Consider the following 14,011-nt stretch of genomic DNA (forward strand, 5'->3'; position numbering starts at 1 on the left):
TGGGGGACATCTGTCAGAATTTAACACTTTTCGACAACAGCACAAAAATTGTTATGCACACAAAAGAAACGACGATAAGAAAGACAACGACGAAAGATGTTGATGACGACGACGGTGGCGACGGTGACGATGGCGACGCTTCCCGCGCTTGCGACTGTGCGGCTTGAATGTGTTGCGAAAACTAACACAGAAACAGTCCACAAGCAAGCCCAATGCTCGAAGCCGTCGACGTTGCCGTCAAGCTGTCGAGCGCCAACAACAACAACAACAACAACAGCAGCAACAACAAACGTGGCTCAACAGCCGCGTCGCGATGCTTCGCTGATAACTTGTCTAGCGGCAGCAGCTGCCGTCACATGCAATGTGGCACCACATTTTGGACAGCAGTGTAGCCTAAGCCGCGTGCGTTGCTTTTTTCTTTTACACACTCTCACACACACACTCACACATAGTCATACGCTGTGCAACTTAGTTCCATAGCTTTTGTTTGCTTTTCTGTTTTACTACACTCACACACACACACACATACACACGCACACATAAAGAACTTAAAATATTTGTGCTCTGCATTTCAATTACAGTTGATTTAAGACCTGCAACGCATTGACAACAGACAAAAGAAAAGAGATAGCATGAGGCAATGCAGAAAGCAGCGCTGTTAAATTTGGCTGTGGAATGCGTTTACTATTCCAATCGCTGGAATCTACTAGAAAAACTGGGCAGCATTTTTGGAGTTTATCTTGAAATCGAAAGTAAAACCAAATGGGCAGCACTTTTATGCTTGAGGCGAACTAATGGAGTGCTCGCTAACATGTTTGACTCTCAAGAGGTATAAATGAAAAAGTCGACACATTAAATATTAAAGTTACTTAACATGTTAACAACTTTTACTAGCATATTGCTCTGCACATTTACTTAAAGTTTAACTGGGCAAGCGAGTGCTAAAAATAAACTTAAAAAGAAGACGATCGTCAAATCGTTTTGACCATGCTTACAGCCTGTTTAAAGACTAAGAGCCACACCTTTCGCACACCTTGCGGTCGCTTAAACTCTGACTTAAGTGATGTACTTATAAATAGATACATATATGCTTTAAAATATATGCAAATACACGCACAACATTTTACATATATGTACATATTTGCTTGTTAATTACTTCATTAAGGGAGAATACGCTATAAAAACTTTTAGTTAGTCGTATATCTAAAATGACGAAATATTATGCAAATGCGGTACTTAAAATAAAGATGACTTTCAACCGAGCATCGCAATGAACTCAATTGTCGCCAAGATGTGGATGCCGTAAAAATTCATTGAGGCTAATTGATCAAACAAGTGCCTTATAGAGACAGAGAGAGGGTATGCATATGTATGCACAGACAGGCATATATCTATAGCTTTCCGATATATGTAGAGACACTTGGCAATTAATGCATTGAAACGCGTGGGTGTGGGCGTGACATGACCTGACAAAGCAGCAACTGAAATTGCCAAATGTACAAAAAACCGGATGGCACATAGTAAAATAGATGTTTAGAATGTTGCAGAAGCAACACAAACAACAACAACAGCAGCAACAACAATAATAACCGGCTAAATGGCAAGCGCTATAGAATTAAATTGAATAAAACGTAATTGGTTTAAACAAATAATTAATTGTTTACTTTGTTTATAAGCTAAAACTCAAACTGAATTGATCTGCATAATATAAACATATATAGAATATATAGAGTTACTATATATAAGTTCAACTTTAACGAATCTGCCGATCGGCTCATTTGCTCATTTGTTCTTTATATGCAAATTGACGTTTGTTGAGCGCGTGAGTTCAGCATTTGGTTATGTTTTGAGGCACACGCTCGATTATCCAGTTATTGAGCCACAATAACAACAATAACATCAACAACAACAGCCACTATAACTATAACACATATAATGAAACCGGTTGATGATGCTGCGATGCGAGCAGAAACTTGTCCACTTATAAACAATAAGCTATAATATCATATAATATGCACATACAAATACTATATATAGCTCTATATATACATATATGTATATCTGCATATATTTGTAAGTTATTTTCATCTAGATCCGCCCATTTTAGTGACCTGCTTAATTGTTTATCAAAAACCTATCGAAATTTGTAGAAGAAACCAGTTAAATTTTAAGGAAACATGTTTACAAGTAATTTACATATAAAAAATGTATATTTACATGCATATATTACATATATAGATCCATCTATGTATATATTTCTATATTGGCTATTTCTGTTAATATTTCTTATCATGGAAATTGCAATTATTTCCTTTACTTATTTTGTTTACTTGATTCAAACTCAAACATGTCTATACTATATATACCTATACCTATATAACTGTATATGTATTTAGTATATTTTTAAAAGCCATCAAAGATAAGCTCAAATTACGCAAGTACTTAGCGCGAGTTGAACTTAATCTGTGTCACACACGAAATCCAATTATAATTGAAAACCGCAAATTAGGAAAGATTTAAGAAACTTTATCTCTCAAACAATCAATGCAACCCTATATAATAGAAGCCGGACCGATAACCTCTTGAGCTAGACTTTTTGTTTTGGAATTCTCGTCCGTCAATTCTATGGCTTATCTAGAACTCTATATACTAAATTCGCTAATGAGGAAACAACAATTTGTTGTGATTCCGCTATATACACCCTTCTATATATATATATATACATCTATATATATAATTACAGCGGGAAATACTTGGCGCAGAGATAACACACATCAGGCCTGAGACAAGGCTGATTAACAGATTTTTGTATAATTTCGCTTGTTTGTTTATTTGTTTTATTAAAAAGAAAGCAACGTTTGCTATGTTTCATAATTTATCGTATGCTAGACAAAATATTACTCATACGACATGTGAAACGTGCATATACAAACATAGATATATGGGTATATATAACCCAGCGACGAGACGCACGCTTATTGGGTGAGAAAAACGTGCGTCGCAGCATGTTGTGAAATTTTATAGTCGTAAACACAAAATGCGCTAATTATTCAGTGAATCAACTTGGCCAAAGTATTCAGACTATTTTCGATTAACTCGAGACGAAATTAACTATGCAGATGTTAATTAATAAATGAATAGAGCTACTATAACTTTAAAGGGCCAAGGCTGTTTGCAGTCTTTGATATATTATAGAAAACACGAGAGATATACGATTTTTAACTACTGATTGCAAATTATTATACATTTTCTATATACATACATATGTATATTCGATATATGTAGATATACCAAGTTCATTAACCCATATGCTCGCCATAAGATTGTAATGAGATATTGGCATGAGCCAATCTCGACTTGGTTAACAGCAGAAGCCGAAAAAGTGTTGGACAAATCAAGTTATGTCATCAAAAGGTTATTAACTTTAACTTATTAAAGATATACACAATTCAGTACCCATCTAAATGATTCAGTTTCTTAGACCAAGTTTTTCAATTCACAAAATTTTTATGAAAAGTTGCCAAATATGAGAGAATTTGCATTCGAAAAATGTGTGAAGAAATATGGGGAAAAAATATCAATTTTTCTTGCTCGCTGAGCCAATGCTAAATGAACCAATTAATGAATGAACAAATGAACCAATGAACTAATGAACTAATGCAGCAATGTGTTAAACATATAGAAACTAAATTTAAAGAATTTGTGTACCACACACATAAACACACACACACATAGACAGGTGCTGGAAAATGTGCCAAGAAAAACAAGACTTTTCTTTTGTTTTTAAAGGAAAATCAAAATGAACAAAATTATGCATAAAGTGTAACTGGTGGTATATAATTAGACTACGGAAGAACCAAACAGAATCGAGCGAGCCATAAAGGAAAAACAACAAAAACTGAAAAATCAATTGCTCTCAGTTGTAATGGAAATACACAAAGGAAATGCACATAATTTTCACACAAGTTTCAAAGGTGGAATTGTAAATTGTTTTTCTTTTGGGTTTGTGTGTGCTTTGTTGGTTTTTTTTTTTTGGTTTTTGTAATTGTTGAACACAGTTTAGTTTAGGTGGAAGAATTGGTATTAAATGGTTTTTTATTCCTAACCTCGCCGCCCAACAATTCCAAATCATGCGATGCGGCATGCGAAGCCGTTTTAATGATCTTGTAGGTCTTGGCGAAGGGCGCCTTTATAAGCTGTCGTATAGAGATTTATCAGTTTGGTATTTTTTGTTCATTCATTTTGTAGTTTCGCCCATATCATTGCGATACACATACATATATCATTGGCGAATTGATTCGTGTGTTGGTACGTAGAAAATATAAATGCAAATTTGTAACGTAATATAAATAGAGAGAAAGAGACACGGTGAGGAGAACGGAAACAAGTTGTAGAATCGCGTGAACAGTATAAAATGTAAGAAAAAAAATGTATACAAGAATTATATATATTTATATTAAGAGATAATTTTCAACAGATTCTTGAGGCATAACCTAAAAAACTTTTTTTTTTTACTTTTTTTTTAGATTTTGGATATAAAAATTTTGAGAAACTTTTTTTTTTCTATTTTCTTTTGATTTAATAGTAGAAAAATGCGAGAGAAAAACTCAGAGGTTAAAAATTATATAAATTTAGAGCATATGAAACGACTCTGTAGATATATGATGTATGGTTGAATCAATTGGATAAATATGGCACTCACCTCCCAGGACTCGCGGGTGAGATCGCTGATTTCCTCGCCATCCTGGCTGCCGCCATAGCCGCCAGATTTGGTGGTGCCACTCTTTGTCCATTCGGTATCCTCCTGGATGAGCTCAAAGCCGCGCGCCTTTATCTGCTCTTCGTCCAGCTCACCGTACAGGTGTTTCACCCAGGTGTTTATGAAACGATAGAGCTCATCAACGCTGCAAATGAGAGGGAAAATTACAGCTCAATTCAGGATGAGGGATGGGGAATGCTCGACTTACCGATTTTTGGGCACACTGAACCAATATTCGGCGCGCAGCTTGTTTTTGCCATAGGACATGACCGTGGTGCCCTGCGGTATTGCCTTGCCAATGGGCTTGCCCATGCGCAGGCGGAAATACAAAGGTGGGTCAGAACAGGCGCGTGCTGGACGCGGTATAAGCTCTGCAAGCGAATTCGAATATATCAATGAAATATATGCAGATTTAACAATGGATTGTTAACAACTGCACTCACTGTCCACGCTGATGAACAATTCCGGCTTGTCATCCATTGAGACCATGGAGCGATAGTCCAGCTTGGGCGGCAGCGGCTTTGGCTCCTTCAATTTTGTGCTGGACGCTGTGCCCTCCGACGAGTGCGGCCGTATGAAAGTGCCAATGGAGGAGCGCCTGTGAAACGAATCAGAGTATTAGTATTGAGTTTGAAGACTTGAAACGATTTGATGAGCACGACTAGAGTCGAATATGATGCTTAGCTGATGAGCAACAGTGGGAACTGAAAATGATGATGAGATATACACGGCTACATCTAGAACATCAACAGCAAAGGCAACAACAATTAGAACAACACAGTGCACAGTTGCCGATCCATCCTTACCCATAGGTCATATGACCCTCGGAATGTGTCGAGTGCGGTGTCAATGGCGGCACTGGTGATCCACCAGATTCTTCGGACGGTGTTTTCGAAAATAGATTGCCGCCCAGCTCTGAGACCAGAGTGATGGGCGAGCTGATTTGAATTTGAATTGGTTTTTATGTATATATAGAAGATATATATGTATACCAAGTGTGTACACAAGTTATGTGCGTTTGCGTGTGTAAGTTGTGTGTGTGTGTGTGAAAAGCATAAGTTGAAAATGTATGTTTGCAAAAGCAGCCGATCCGCATTAACCGAAGGTAAGCATATTTGTTTTTGTTTTTTTGTTTTTTTGAGGAAATAAACAAAATTTGTGGCACCAATTATATATAAGTATATATATATAGAAGTTAATAAGCTGCTGTTAGCTGACTTCTCGTTTGCGCACCTTGAGAATACTTTCGAAAATACGCTCTGGTTGGAGTCACCCGTATTGGGGGCCGATTCCGTGTCCGCCGACTTGTTTAAGCTGCCGCCAGGTGCCGGCGATGGACCGCCCTCGCCAGTGAGGCCCTCCACCCAGGTTAAGGGATATGATAGACGCTTAAGCATCTGCAAAGTAAAACAAATATATATATACATATAATTCTTATACACATGTAATTTCCAATTTGTTTACCTTGTTCTTTTTGTCTGCCTGCTTGTCGCTGCTCAGGGCAGCTGCCGTTGCTGCCGCTGCCTGTGCCTGCTGTGCCGCCTCATCGTCCACGCTGAAGCTGACGCTGGAGGTCTTCTTGCGTGCACCGCCGCCGCCAGCGTCGAGGCTTTGGCCGAAAATGGTGCTGCGCGGCGGCGACTCGCTGAAGTGTGTGGGCAAAATGTTCTTTGGCGGCACCCAGTCAGAGCTGAGCACGATGTCCGCATCGCTGTATACTGTTTTCTTTGGTATTGGCTGTATTGTGGGTATGGGCTCGCGTATGTCGATGCCCGAGTCGTAGCACGACTGCTTCGACAGCTGTTCCAGGTGCTCCAAATCGATGCCGGGCAGCACAGCAGCCCCAGCAGGAGCTGGCGCCGCGGCTGCAGCTGCACTAGCACCAGTTGCAGCGGCAGCAGCACCTGTCACGGCCCCCTTGGTGGAGCTGGCCGATGACTGTGGGTCCTGGACCCTAGAGCCGCTGTCGACCGTTACGTTGGACTCGTTGTCGGCCTCGTCATCCGATGATCTTCGGGAAGTAGACAAATAATAGCTGAGTATTTGGCGTATTGGTGCATTAACAGGTAACAGGTGACAGGTACAGTTACAAATACGCGTGCGCGTGTGCAGGTGTGTGTGTTTGTGTGTGCAGGTGTATTTCGGTGTGTTTGTGTTTGTTTACGAAGCACAAATGGTATGGGTATGTATTTTATTTTGAGGAAACGTTGCAGTTTACAAATATGAAAGTAAAAACACAAAAAAAGAAGGTTGTACAACAAATTATTAAAATACAATACATATTTTTCAACTCATTTTCATAACTTAACTTCAATTGAGGGTTAGCAAACAAAATAGTTAAGCACTTTGAAGATGGCGCAGCTGGTTAAATAATATACATACCGATCTTTGCTGGGTATGGCCCAGTGATGATCTAATAGACTTTTGCGTCGCTCCTCAAGCGTGCTGCGTGTATTTGTCAGGCCCAACGTCTTTTTATCCTCATCGTTATCCTGAGCGTCAGTCTTAGCGCTATCTTTGGCATCCGTTGATGTATCCTACAGCATGACAGGAGTATGTTGTATGAGTATTGTATTGGAAGTATAAAATTAATTCTCAGTTTTTCACCTCAACACGTTCGCGCTCAAAGGCCTTGGGAAAGGCATCGCCATCGCGTCCAGTGCTGGAACAAAGTGATTCCTGATCATCGGTGATCTCCAGCGATCCAATTTCAGCTGCAAATGGAAACGTTAATTAGCTTCAATTTCAATTCCTTTACTGCTTGATAAAGATTACCCTCTAAGCGCTGCTTGTTGGCCTCAAGATCTGTCTGCTGCTCGGACAACTCCTTGGAATCCTCCTCAACTAATACTGGTTTGGGATAATAAATTTCGGGCTTCTCGGTTTCGCTGCCCGAGGCAGCCGCACTTGGACCGGCTCCACCGGCCACACGCATATGCGCAATATCATGAAAGATTGCGGCATTTACCACCAGATCCATTGGCGCTATAACGCCATAGCTTTCGGGGCCATGCTCAATGACCAGCGGATCGCTGACGTTCGGATCGAACATGACGGCATTGCGTGTGACCAAAAGAACGCCACCGACAACGCCTTGGCCGTCGGTAATATGGCGTACATTGATCTTAAGAAAACGTTGGGTAATCACCGGATCATCGCTCTTGTCGGCATTCTCCTCCGCCTGGCTGTTGTCGCCGGCATTGCTGCTGTTGCCCACAATGCGCTCAATGTGTCCCGGCTTCGGGGAGCCTGGACGCAGGCCCTCAAGTATATCTGCAAGACAGAATGGAGGACTTAGTACAAATATAATAATAATAACTATAATAAGGCGAATGTTAGACCAGAAGCTATTGCAAAACGCGCAGTTGCCCGATGAGTAGCTGTGATTTTTATCTGACTGATAAGATAAGTGTGCGAAGCCAAAACGGGGCCACATTGATTTATGTGTTATTTAGTTTAAATATAAATCTCAATAAATGCGCGACATGTGATATTCAGCAGACCGCAGCGCAAGAACGAAATGCGAAATGCGCTGCAAATTTGCATTTAACAGTCATCTCCAAAAACAATAATTATCACATCTCTTCGCATAATAAAAGATCGCACAAAGGCCCAAATATATGAATGTATATGAGAGTCCGTCAATAACCTCCGTTTCGCCAAAAGACAGCCGTGTGCATGCTGATGTATGTTTGTTTGTATAGATGACGTCTACTCTGGAGTGGAGTCGAGCGGAGTGAGGTCGGAGGGCTCTCCGTGCACTTAACAGCACTTGCTAACCAATTGGGTGAACGTGCGTGGCCCAAGTGGTAAGAAATTCTTTTTGGTTTTTATTTTATCTATTCGCCCGTCGTTTAGGCCACACAAAACAAATCCAACAGCGCAAACTGTCACGAACACACGACACAGTTAGGGCTACACAGCTCCAGCAGCTGTTCAGCCAGGGCTGCAGCACATTTTTCAATCGTTGCCAAACACTGTTGTACACACTGCGCGCTAGCATTGCCAGCTCATTCAAATGTTCATATTTTTCAAATTCAATTTTCTGTTATTTCTCTTCTCTTCATTTTCGTTGTTGTTGTTGTTAGCATGCGAAATGCAGTTAAGCGGAATGAGAAATAAATAAATTTATGCATGGTTTATGGTATAAGCAAAATTAGAATAACTTGCAAAAATTAGCTTCAATATCATCGCACCAATTGCACCATTTCCAGCAGCGTCGCTTACCTTTCTCCTGCTTGCTCTCATCGCTCGACAATTTGCGTTCAATTGGACTCGATTTGCCGGAGACACTGGCACCGCCTGCGCCCTCAATGGTGCCCGTGGAACTGGTGGAGGCATCATCTTTGGCTGTCTTATCTGGCACCAGCAGCTGCTGGCCGGGATATATGAACGAGCTGTTCAATCGGTTCAAGTGCGTTAGCTCCGATGGTGTCGTATCGAAGCGGGCCGCCACCGAGGTCAGGGTATCGCGATTTCCCACAGTATAGGAAATGGTGGGTATGGTGGGCAATGAAGACTTTTGCCCTGCGAAAAAGAAAACAGTTTCTGTTAATTAACACGATACCAACAAAGAATGATGGAATGAAAAGAAATCACAAAAAATGGTTTTTATTGCGTTTTAGCTTTGATTTTTGTTACTTTGTGGCACTTTTGGCAGCTTTGGTAGCTGATCAAAAATCACAAATTCCTCCTCACTGGGACGCAGGCGTGAAAATATGGCGCCCGTTTCGATGACGTCCTGAGCCAAAGGAGAAAACTGACGGCAGAAGTATATCACAATAAACTCGTTGGCAGCCAATGGCTGAGTTGATTTATTCACATTGATATTCGAACGCCAATAGATCTCCACGAACTCCAACATTGTATTAACTGTGATTTTATTATTTTAAATTTGAATTTTTGTCAATTATTGTAGCGTCTCTTCGCGTAATTGCTTTGTGGCGAGTGTCGCATCACTTTGCGTTTATTGCCCGTCCTTTGCTTCTTTCGCTTTTGTTACTTCTTCGTCTCAGTTGCTGCGGCTTACAATTGTAGCAACAAAAGCAACAGCAACATTAGCAGCGGCGTCGACATCTTCGCTGATTCCAGAAACGGCAGTCCAAAATTTTCGCTGTAATCAGCAGTCTTCCGCTTAGAAGCAACGACGAAATGTAATGCCAGCGTCTTCCAGTGTGAACTTAGCAAATGTTTTTAGCTCTACATACGTATACATATGTATGTATGTACATATGTACAGACGTATGAATGCATAAATGTATGTAAACATGTACATATTTATGCGATTATTATGTACAAATTAGATAACTGTTTGAGAGTTTTTTTTTGTTATCAATCGGCCATGGCTATTTGGTGTGATTCAGTAATTGCTGATAGATACCGTTAATAGTTTTGATTAAAAAAATGGCCAAAAGTGATCGATTTTGTATTGTTTTTGTTTGTTTCGTATTGTTTGCTCTAAACAATAAATATTTTTGTTTATTAGTTTTTCATAAATTGTAAACTTAATCGTATCTCGAAATAAACAAAAACTCGCTTTTTTTATTGCCAGCCGAAATATGAGCACATAATACACACACAGTTTGTAGAAATGTAAGATCCGTTATTCCCTAAAAACCAAAATTTGCCACTTTCCTCTGTTGCTGCTAACAGAGACATATAAACTAACTACAGGCTCTGAGACACAGAGAGACTTGTTAACAGTTTCGCGCGCTGTTAGCTAACATAAAGCTGGTAAAGCTTTTACCAATGTGCTGCCAACTTCGCTACATAGATGGCGCTAGTGTGGGAACAGCGCGCGCTATTTAAATTTTCGAAATTGTTTATACTTACTTGAAAGTTTGTCAACGCTTTCGAAACGCTGCTCAACTTTTGAACGCAACGAATCCAAATCAAAGGGCGCTGCAAGGCCATGATCCACACTGCGCGATTTGCTCCTGTAATAATAATAGAAGAAAGAAGAAAAAACAAAAACACGCGACAAAGCACGAATCGATTGTTAAATTAATTGGCAACAATATAAAGCGATAGCAACTTGTTCGCTGCGATCTTTATCACTTACAAATTTTTCCAGCTTAAATTGTGGCCATAACCAGCTAATAACAATTTATTTATGTGTTTACTTGTGATGTTATTTTTTGTATGTATATAATATAGCTTTTTTTGGTTTTGTTTTGCTTTTTAATCTGGCAATAAAAAAAAAAAAAAAGTGGGACTGACCCAAAATGGACAACGACGCATTTGAAATTGTTTTCGTAAATGTTTTTGGTTTGCTGTAACCTTTACATGCGCTTTCAGGGTTCAACATGGAATTCCATGAAATGAAATACGAATAAGTAAAGTCTAGCAGGCCCTGTCTATGGATGTTTTGCTGTCCAGATTAAGTTCAACCGGAGGCAGGCATATATTCGAGAGTTGCTTGATATTGTCGGAACAATTATGGAGGAATATACACGTGAGCCGTGCCCCTTTCGCATCGTCGAGGATTGTGGCGGCGCCTTCACCATGGGCGCTGTGGGCGGCGCCATATTTCAGGCCATCAAAGGATTTCGCAATGCGCCCTGTGGTCTGCACCGTCGTCTCGCCGGCGCCTTAGGCGCCATGCGTTCCCGTTCGGCTCTAGTGGGTGGCAGCTTTGCCGTGTGGGGCGGCACATTCAGTGCCATCGACTGCAGCCTGGTCTATGCGCGCGGCAAGGAGGATCCATGGAATTCTATAATAAGCGGCGCAGCGACTGGCGGCGTTTTAGCCGCGCGTGGCGGTAAGTTTTCAATGCAAATTTAATGTATATTTAATATCATCTCGCGTCCATTTTGAAATTTGTAGGCCTTACCGCCATGCTGAGCAGCGCCTTGGTGGGCGGGGTGCTGTTGGCTTTGATCGAGGGCGCTGGCATTGCCATGTCGCACTATACGGCCGATAACTATCGCCAGATATCGGTGCTGGAGCGCATGCAGCATTACAATGAACGCCAACTGCGTCAGCAGCAACAGCAGCAGCAGCAGCTATCCAGCTTCTATGCGGATCCAAACGAGGCGAGCTTAATTCAATGCATTCCATTTATTATTTCATTCCGTCTCAATTTTAATTTTTTGTTGTTAAATTTTTGTTTTCTTTTTTTTACAGGGCAACTCATTGCCGGCTTAGAAAATCCGCTTCATCATCGATCTATAGGCGGCACGTCCATCGAATATAAATGTTGAAAATCAGATTTTGTGTCTTGTGAAGTCATTGGAGGGGGCCTACGGGCGGCGGCGTCTGGCAAATGCCTCGAAATTGAATTCAAACACAATTGCAAACACATTCAATTTCATTAAAATTCATTTGCCGTGCATTTCGAGCCTTAGCTACTTTTTTTATATGTATATTTTTTTTATTTATTTATTTAGAATATTCTTAACTTTTTTTGATGACGACGTAGATATGTTATATTGTATTGCGGCGTGCGTGTGTGCTTCCTAGCGCCATGTTTGTAGCTAGCCTTATACAGACGGCATGTGGCTAACTTTGGACAGCCGCCTCGATTTTTAATAGTTCCTACATACTTATAGATACATACATATATTTATATATATTTTTAATAGTTCCTACATACATATGTGCATATCATATATAATGATATCATTTGCAAGAGTTATCAATATTTCAAACTATTTATCTTTGGGAGGCTCAATTTCGTCAGTTTTCTGCCAGAGCTTAAAAAGCCTGTTTGGAAGGGATTTGAGTGTCCTTCAGGCGAAGAAATGACTGACTCACAAATACCCTGTGCTGATTTATTTATTTTATATTTTTGTACCAAAGAAAGTTTTTTTATCAAGACTAAAGGATAACATTACTGGAATTTTAGCTCATAGACCTATCCACTCAAACGATATAAACTAAAGAGGATTTTTAAAAATTCAAATTTTAGCTATTTATAATTTGCAACTTCCCGAGTCAACTCATTCTTCCTGAAATCCAGAGATCTATTAATCTAACAGTTTCATACGTGTTCCCAGTACCATAATAGCCTGTTGTAAGCCCTACAATATTTACAGGGTATTCGAAATGTAATTTCCGCCTGCGCACACTGTCATCCGTTAAGGAAAAAGCCGATTTTCATTTGATTTTCGACACAAGAAATTGAATAGCTGATTGACAGGCAGAAGAACTGCCAATAAACACTATATACACATATATATATAGATAGATGATATCTTTTCGAATTGAGCACATTCATAACTCTGTTTCAGTTTTGGGTTCTCTTTTGTTAAATTGATTAAAAATAAAACCAAATGGAAATTAATTTGCGCATGTCTCCGCAAACTGTGATAAACGTAATTGAATATCAATGATAAAATGATATCTATATATGGGGTTATATGAGTATATATATGTATATGCACATGAATGTATTTATACATTCATACAATTCTAGCATTTATATGCGTAAGGGCAGCTGAGAGAGCTTATTGTTTGTAGATAAACAGAAATGTATTATTTGTTTTATGCCTTATTATTTATCGCAATTTCTGCTATTTTGCATGTTTCAATTTTTAATTAAATTGCGCAGCTGAAATATTTCACAAATCAAATAAACTGCACCCATTCAGTTAGCTCGCATAATAACTGGATCTACCATATACAATGTATGCATAAGTATATAGAACTCTGTTTGATTTGTAAATGCCAATATTAATTACACAGCTCAACAGAATCGCGTAACCAAGTATTAGACTCTGTAGTCGAATGTATAGAATAGCTTTATATTGATAAATTAACATAGGGTTAACATTTTTGTTTCTTTCTGTAAATACTATTTAAATTTAACACTCTTGTTAAATTTTTCGAATATCTTCTTTTTTAACTGAGATATTATAGTAAATAAAAATGGATATAAATAGAAGAAGAAATGGCAACCAAACATTAGAAACTTTTCAGTAAATTCCACAGATTTTTACTGTCAATTTCAGTAAGGTTTCGTGAGCTAGATATACAGTTTTCAAAAGTCGTAATTGTATTTTTTAATAAGACACATTTATGCCCTTATCTTACAGAATCTCATCTCTTCCACATAAATAATCACATCAGTAAAACTCTAATCTTGAAGAACATCTAAAAAGATGTAGACAGATGTTTTTTGTTTATGGGTTTACCTTGTTAAAGACCTTTCAAAGAGTATAGACTAACTCTGGGTAACTCAAGATTTGCTGGCCTGTGTGAGTCTTTATAGGTCTCTTAGGCATTGTTATTATTTCTTAAGTTGAGGGCGAG

General features: G+C 39.3%; 2 protein-coding genes across 28 annotated transcripts in view; one reads left to right on the forward strand and one right to left on the reverse strand.

The window, feature by feature from the left end:
* The window catches only part of mtd (TLD domain-containing protein mustard), a 69,227-nt gene that overhangs the window by 13,372 nt on the left and 41,844 nt on the right, over positions 1–14,011 (reverse strand). For 8 of the 27 annotated variants that reach the window (XM_089265345.1, XM_030383145.2, XM_030383144.2 and 5 more), the window contains 12 exons: positions 10,592–10,695; positions 8,987–9,286; positions 7,535–8,032; positions 7,367–7,473; positions 7,142–7,296; positions 6,224–6,794; positions 5,993–6,156; positions 5,566–5,697; positions 5,203–5,357; positions 4,968–5,130; positions 4,703–4,904; positions 4,107–4,196 (listed from right to left, as the gene is read on the reverse strand). In XM_089265345.1, coding sequence (XP_089121471.1) covers positions 4,107–4,196; positions 4,703–4,904; positions 4,968–5,130; positions 5,203–5,357; positions 5,566–5,697; positions 5,993–6,156; positions 6,224–6,794; positions 7,142–7,296; positions 7,367–7,473; positions 7,535–8,032; positions 8,987–9,286; positions 10,592–10,695 — 2,641 coding nt within the window. Of the gene's footprint in view, positions 1–4,106; positions 4,197–4,702; positions 4,905–4,967; positions 5,131–5,202; positions 5,358–5,565; positions 5,698–5,992; positions 6,157–6,223; positions 6,795–7,141; positions 7,297–7,366; positions 7,474–7,534; positions 8,033–8,408; positions 8,669–8,986; positions 9,287–10,591; positions 10,696–14,011 lie in introns of those variants that run through there. The other 19 variants (XM_030383147.2, XM_030383143.2, XM_030383142.2 and 16 more) reach the window with 12 other exon arrangements.
* On the forward strand, positions 10,979–12,092 carry Tim17b1 (mitochondrial import inner membrane translocase subunit Tim17b1). Its single transcript, XM_089265355.1, has 2 exons — positions 10,979–11,519; positions 11,585–12,092. Exons 1-2 carry the CDS (start codon positions 11,198–11,200, stop codon positions 11,959–11,961), a joined length of 699 nt encoding a protein of 232 aa, XP_089121481.1. The 5' UTR covers positions 10,979–11,197; the 3' UTR covers positions 11,962–12,092.

This window comes from Drosophila navojoa, chromosome 2 (assembly GCF_054131105.1).
Source record: "Drosophila navojoa isolate 15081-1374.11 chromosome 2, UAZ_NAV_1.0, whole genome shotgun sequence".
NCBI classification, from domain to species: Eukaryota; Metazoa; Arthropoda; class Insecta; order Diptera; family Drosophilidae; genus Drosophila; species Drosophila navojoa.

Coding starts and splice junctions, on each gene's coding strand:
- Tim17b1 (XM_089265355.1), top strand. CDS start 11,198: ATGGAGGAATATACACGTGAGCCGTGCCCCTTTCGCATCGTCGAGGAT. Junction 11,520..11,584: donor CGTTTTAGCCGCGCGTGGCG/GTAAGTTTTCAA, acceptor TGAAATTTGTAG/GCCTTACCGCCATGCTGAGC.